General features: G+C 35.7%; 1 protein-coding gene and 1 long non-coding RNA gene across 7 annotated transcripts in view; one reads left to right on the top strand and one right to left on the bottom strand.

The window, feature by feature from the left end:
- cita (citron rho-interacting serine/threonine kinase a) overlaps positions 1–4,369 on the bottom strand; it is a 71,158-nt gene extending 66,789 nt beyond the window's left edge. For all 6 annotated transcript variants that reach the window (XM_027137824.2, XM_047809601.1, XM_027137827.2 and 3 more), the window contains exons 1-5: positions 4,232–4,369; positions 3,886–3,986; positions 2,736–2,877; positions 2,430–2,605; positions 1,984–2,085 (exon numbers count right to left, since the gene is read on the bottom strand). In XM_027137824.2, coding sequence (XP_026993625.1) covers positions 1,984–2,085; positions 2,430–2,605; positions 2,736–2,877; positions 3,886–3,984 — 519 coding nt within the window. In that variant the 5' untranslated portion in view covers positions 3,985–3,986; positions 4,232–4,369. The remainder of the gene's footprint in view (positions 1–1,983; positions 2,086–2,429; positions 2,606–2,735; positions 2,878–3,885; positions 3,987–4,231) is intronic.
- A 70-nt stretch (positions 4,370–4,439) lies between these two features.
- Positions 4,440–5,488, top strand: LOC113637260. Its single transcript, XR_003439320.2, has 3 exons — positions 4,440–4,585; positions 4,984–5,193; positions 5,267–5,488. It is a non-coding gene; the product is annotated as an uncharacterized LOC113637260 (long non-coding RNA).
- The last annotated feature ends 1,589 nt before the right edge of the window (positions 5,489–7,077 follow it).

Genomic DNA, 7,077 nt, shown 5'->3' with positions numbered 1-7,077 from the left:
ACCGTCGGAACTGATAGATCGATTTCACTGGTCAGATTTTCTAAATATTTATGCACTAAATGTAAACATCTTTACATTTAAATTAAGGTCAAGAAACTGCAGTGCATGTAAACACAAGGTTTTACAGTGATTTCCAAAATCTGCTGCTTGTCTACCTCAGTTACAACTTAGACACTACAAATGTTTACATCATAAGAAAGTACTAAAAAGAAACTCTGTGACACTTTCTTCCTGTTCTAGCAATTGTGTCATAAATATCCAGGAAAACCATTCCCTTGTCTACATTAAAGTTTAAGATCCTGTTGTTATATTTGAGATTTGTTTGAGACAGCACAGCTGTCAATCATTCTACGTAGATTAATGTCAAATGGCTGACATTTTAATTAAAAAACAAAAGCTGGTGTTTTTGTTATTGTTGTTTGCATACATTGCTCAAACCTGTATACAATACATCAGAAGCCTTAGTATAACTGTGTAAAGAAATCCATAGTTAAATAAGCTCAAGAAGAAAGCATTCAATGAAAAAGGGCTTAAATAAAAACTAAATCTGAAACTTGAAGATTTAGGATTTAAAAACATAAGAGCTCAGTGTTTCTCGGCTGTTAATTTCTTTGCAGCAGCGAATTAAAAGCTCATAAATATTCAAATGCATCTGAGTGCTAAATATTTAATGAAATTCAAATTGGATTGCATTTTTATAAGGACCTTGACAGCCCTACCTGTTTCCCATGCAATGTTTTGTTTTCTTTCTATCTAACTACATTATATAGTTTGGTGCACTAATATCCAATCTATAGAGATCATTACATTATTTTATGTTAGAATAAATAAATAAATAAATAAATAAATAAATAAATAAATCGGAGGAGCAGGTAGCTTTATCAGATCTCTGATCAAATGTTAGTGTGCTTGATTAGGTAATCTGAATACTAATACTCACATGTGTTCGAGTCCCTCTACTGGTCATAATAAGCATGACAATACGACACTAACTGAATATCCTACTTTACAGTAACATAAAGGATCATGTTTATAAGCATTTACACCATTTGGTAGATGCCTGTTATCTCATTAGTCCACCATTTATTATCTCTTTGGCACACAAAGAGAAACGAACACAAGCAAGATGATGCATAGGCAAGTATTAATGTGCTTTCTCAGAAATGAAGCAAAAGCTTTATCCCTGACTCTATTTCTCTGTATCATGTTTTGTACATGAGAACTAGCAGCTTTTATTCTCGCTGTCTGGGTCAGTGTGACACAAAGGAACGAGCTGAATGCAGGCAGCCTCTGTTAAAGGCCTCTTCTTTTGCTGAAAACATACTTAGAACATGAACACCTTTATTATTATTATTTCTATTAAAAAAAAATAAAAATTGATGTCATTCATCATCATAAACAGCCGGTTTGTTCATTTCATACTGACCTACACACGTTCGTAATGTTGTATTATTAGCTCCCTGTACTGCACGAGAGGCAGGTAGACCTGAATATTCACCTTTTAAGAAAAATATTATTTAATAAATATATCATCGGCTCTGTTTCAGCTGCTCCACAATCATAAAAACATTGCCACTGTTTCTAGATTATATATAGTGACCATGTGCTTTAACTTTTCCTTTTCTTTTTTTTTTTGTTTCATTAGTTGTGTCCCAAATGGATCAGAGGTTCAGGTGAAAGATTTTAAATTTTAATCAAAGCTACTTATTATTTTAGGCGTATTTTGAATGCTTTCCGTGTTTAATATAGTTACTGCATTACAACATGGAGCATTCCTCACCATTGTGAAGCATGAAACAGGAAGTCACGTGACACTTAGGACAAGTCATGTTATTTGGGATTGGCTTCCTTTCACACTTGGTGCGACCCTCACAGGAGGTCAGAGATGAATTCCCAGAACCGCACCTGGGAGTCCAAGCACTCCATCAGTGTACCGAACCCGACTCGAAAAGTCGACTTGTATAATACAGCTTTATCACTTACCAGGTAGACCTTATCCTGGTCCTGAAAAGCATGTTGGAGCTGTGGAATCCAGGGACTGGTACTAAAAGCCAGAATGGCCCGTTCCTCCTCATAGAACGCCAGCTAGAGGAGAGACAGGAAAATAAAAACAGCGAGTTTGTTGTCTTGCAGCCAGTAAATCGAAAATAGAGAGTACAGTAAAACTAAAGTGTGTCAGATGACCTTACACAACAAAAACACCAGTTCTCTTAGTAAGGTGATGTTTTTCCCTCCAACAGCCATGTGATAAGAACGTCAAAGTGCTCTACTAAATTATTTCAAATACTTCAATATTGATTTGGACCACTGGATCCTGCTTCTTCTTCTTTTTTTTTCTTTTTTTTGGATTATTTCATCAAATCTTTGCTTTGGCCACTTGAATTAATAAGGAAAACTACATTTCTCTCTGTAATTCAAAAGTAACTCACATTGTCCTGTGTGCGCAGACAGTCCTTGTCCATCACCTTCATGGCATACACGTCTCCCGTGGCCTTCTCTTTCACCACCTGCACTTCTGCGAAACGCCCACGACCCACCAATCCTCTCACCTCGAAATCTTTCCTAGACGGCTGCAGCTCCTGGAGCTCTGCCACAACATCTGAGACTGAAGCAAAATGATCAACAAAAATCTCTATATCCTAATCCGATTTGAATTGTAAATGAAGTACATTATCTTGGTAAATGAAAAATTTATGTGAGCATGCACTAGCATGAGCTCCTTTAGCAGCACTTACATTTGTTGACAAATCTGGCCACATGTTTGATTTTCATGAGCTCTGGAGAGCTGCACTCCTGATAGAGCAGAAGCAAAGCCTCCAACAAGGTCTCTCTCCTCAACTCACTTCCTCCAGCTGATCCATATCCACTGCTCTTGCCCTAAACCAGCATAACACAAATACAACATCACATAGCAAACAGAGACAGGACAGATTATAAACAGGCAAGATTACAGGATTACAACTTTTTTAACTCTGCTATACACGTGAAACTGAGCTTTTTGGTTCTGAAGACAAACAAAAAAAAAGATTTTGCGGAAGATACTAAATTGTTCTAAGGTGATTCCTCTCTAGTTCCTTTTTAGGTAAGTTTAAAAGGCTAACAAAGCTAACTGTAGTGTATATCATGACATGATACTTGACATTTATATCAGGAAACACTGTGGGAATTTTAAGATAAAGCAGTGGGCATGGTGTTCAAGTATGAAAAAGCGACTTTTAAATGAACCTAATTCAATTTTTTGAACCAGGAGTTGAAACCTTATTTATTGTAATATAGAGTAATATATTTATTGTAATTTATGTAAATATTGAGAAGGGATGAAGGTTATTGCGGTTTTCTGCCTGGCTTTTTAAATTTAAATTTCCGGTTTAGGGCAAGATCAGTGGATATGGAATTTACATTTCTGGTATTTAGCAAACACACTTATCCAGATTGACTTCGTTCAACTGATCAACTGAGGGTTAAAGGCCTTGCTAAGGGGCAGCAGTGGCGGCTCAGTGGACCGGGTATTCGAACCCATGACCTTCCGATCAGTAATCCAACAACTTAACCACTGAGCTGACACATCCCACAAACTCTGTCATGCTTACACGCTGACACACTTATCCAGAGTGACTTACAGTTTGCTTCAAGTTATACAACTGAGCAATTGAGGATTAAGGGCCTTGCTCAGGGGCCCAGCAGTGGCGGCTCCGATCAGCAGTCCACCACCTTAACCACTGAGGTACTTACATTTTATCCAGAGCGACTCTCTGAATTTTATACAACCTTGGGGCCTTGCTCAGGGGCAAGTGTCAGCTTGGAGGAGCTGAGATTCGAACTCACCCGGACTGTAATCCAAGGCTATGGTAATCAAACAAGATCAAAAATCTGCTCATATTTTACCTGTAAGACCTGGTGAAGTCTTGAGCAGCGGCTTGTGATGGGCTCCACTGAGGCCAGATCCTTATGGTTGCCATGTCCTCCATATTTAAACTTCAACATTGCTGGAAAGAAAAATAACAGTTACTTTACATCTCTACTTTTTAAAAAAAAAAAAAGCCGTATGTCTCTGTACACTATAGCTGATAGGGATAAATTATTAATCGACATTAAAATAGTAAAAGTTCAACAATAAACAAACAAACAAACTAGGAGTTAGTTATCTCTATTCTGGCTCTTATTGTTGTACCGAGTTTAGCCGAAAATGTCAGAAAAATATCAGCCCACCTTTGAATAACACGATACTTACCGAATACATATAATAGTAAAGTGTAAAAAAAAAAAAACGTTAAAAATATTTATCTAAAAAATAACAATCCCCTTTCACGCGCGCATTCAAAAACATAACTGGTGCTAAAAGCGTTGTCACTTCCGGGTAACTTTCAAATTTTGCGCGCGCTCCTAAACAGATCATTGGCTGGAAGGGAAAATACGTCATTCAGGAGGATCATTTGGCTCCTCCTACTGAACCTACTGAAAAATATCACCTTCAAATTTAAATGAATGTTAATTAAATTGTGTTAATTGAATTGTGTTAACATTTTAATCCCTAGTTCAACATTTAGATGAACATTTATTTGAGGCACTGTATTCAGGCATGATGGTGAGCTTTATTTATGGTTTTATTGAAGTGAATTATACTTTAAAAAATGATATATATATATATATATATATATATATATATATATATATATATATATATATATATATATATATATTACAACATATACTTAATATACCTTCAACTGACCGAATATATTTAATGGTTACTGCATAGTATATAAGACAATATTGATCCCCAATGAATTTATACAATCTGACACATCATTTATTACATTTTTTTCTGCTTTTTTATTTCATTTATTTATTTATTTATTTATTTATTTATTTATTTATTTTTACATTCTCTAATATGTATAGTTCGGATGTTATTTATGCAATAGATATAGATGCAATAGATGTTTTTTTTGACAGTAGAGCTTTCATTTATTCTTTTTTCAGTAATGCATTTATCCAGGTCAGGGATGCAGACAGATCCAGAGTCTGACTGGTAAATACTACGCATGAATCAGGAATACATCCCGAATTGCATATTAGGACTTTGTAGGATCATCATGTGTACACATCATGTGTACACATTCACACCTGTTTTTATGAGTTGGGAGGACATTAAAGAACCAAGAAGACACCTGTGAATATCTAAGAACTAAGGTATACATAGGTTTCTCAGCACTGAGGTTTACTAATGTAACAAGCATCGATTAGTCTTTTCCTGTATAACAAGGGTTTGTCGGGATCCTGTTTCCGTGGTGATGGCCACAAATGCCATGGCAACAGCCCTGCAGAGTTGTCTCGGAAACAAGAACACTCAGACAAAGACGAGATGTGCGAGAGAGAGAAAGAAGTTTAGGAACATTTTGCACATGTCCGTGACACGTCAAGACAAAATGTTATTTTTTCGGTATTACGTTGAATGAAAAAGGATTTATCTTAGAAATTGCTTAATAAAAAAATATATACCAAACAGTGGGTTTTGTGTTGCTGCTAAATGCTACTGCCTTTTATCAACCTGCTTATTTATTTATTTATATATTTGTTTGTTTGTTTATTTATTTATTTATTTCCCTGAATAGATTGAAATTAAAAAAATCCAAACAAGACCAGGGATAATTTTATTTTCATTTAATAACAAGGGATGATTTTTTAAGATGAAACAAGATTACAGAAATGTATTAGACGAGGAAAATAAAATAAGCATGCAATAAAAACACGCCTGGCTGCGTCACATACACAAATAAAACGTGTTATCGTCTCACAGTTGGCTTAAGCTGCTCTGAGGTGAACGCTTGAGGCCAAACAAAGACGCTCACAGCTACATTAGAGCAGCAGATGGAGCTGTCATGCTAACGTGGGTCTCAGTCACTGCGCCAGCAGGAGGGACAAATGAGTACAACTAGAGCTAGAAAGGCCGTCAAATACAACGGACCACAACAAGATGGCACATACTTCCTCACGTATAGGTTGAGAAGAATAAGTCACTGAAATCACCACTATCAGAGGATTCCTGGACTGTAGAGGTGTTTTATATCTTAATTAAAATCAACACTTTTTTCAGGAACAAGGACAAAACCAAAGGCAGTAAATTCTTTAGTGTTCACATTTCTGTTAATGTGCTGGAAAAACATGTCAAACTACATTTGACCAAAATGCATCACAGTGTTCCCAAATCAGAGTATCATTATCATCATCATCATCATCATCATCAAAATAGACTCTGTACACACAAGAGCAGACAAGTGTTGAATCTTCAAATGAATCAGATTATTAACCAGAATACTAAGAATTTACTATTACTATTAATACTAATACAGAATAGCACGAAGCTGACTGAACGAATCAACATTTTTCCTTCATTGGAGTTTAAATTCATGCCAGATCTTTACTTCCGAGATACATGCTATAGAGAAATATACTTCAGTTTAGTTCAGTTCAGTCCATGTGAAGGGTTTTCCAGACTGTCACATATATTCGATTAGTCTTTTTAGTCATGTCGAACCTCCTTGAGGAAAAAGAAAGTTAATGTTATTTTGTTAATGTTTTGAAAGCTAAAATGACAGGATTTCCGACGACCAGACATAATATTTGCAGAGTAAGTGCACATTATACTACAGCGCTGTTGAATGTAAAGTAACATGGAACGTGATCGACGGGTTAACGTTAACGTGTGCTCACCCCCCAACGTCATAATGTTTTTATAGCACAGCTCCTGCTCGATAATAATAAACTGATTGGGAAAAGTAAGAATTTATTAAACACAAAAATGTAGTAATTTGTTGGTAACCTTAATGAACGTTTGTGGCAAAATGTGTATGTGTTTGTGTTTGAGAGAGCGAGAAAGACAGAGAGAAAGAGGGAGAGAGAGAGGTTTGTGCATGGAAACTACTTTTTATTACAGCTTCAATGTTAAGTTGTTATTCCACAACAACTATTAAACCGTTTAATGCATGATCTCTTTTATTTATAGATGTATTATTCTAAATGGTTATACAGTCAATTACTGTCTCACGACTATTTTGCATTATTCCCATATAACAA

Source organism: Tachysurus fulvidraco, chromosome 26 (assembly GCF_022655615.1).
Source record: "Tachysurus fulvidraco isolate hzauxx_2018 chromosome 26, HZAU_PFXX_2.0, whole genome shotgun sequence".
Taxonomy (NCBI): domain Eukaryota; kingdom Metazoa; phylum Chordata; class Actinopteri; order Siluriformes; family Bagridae; genus Tachysurus; species Tachysurus fulvidraco.
This window is presented reverse-complemented; position numbering and strand designations above follow the sequence as displayed.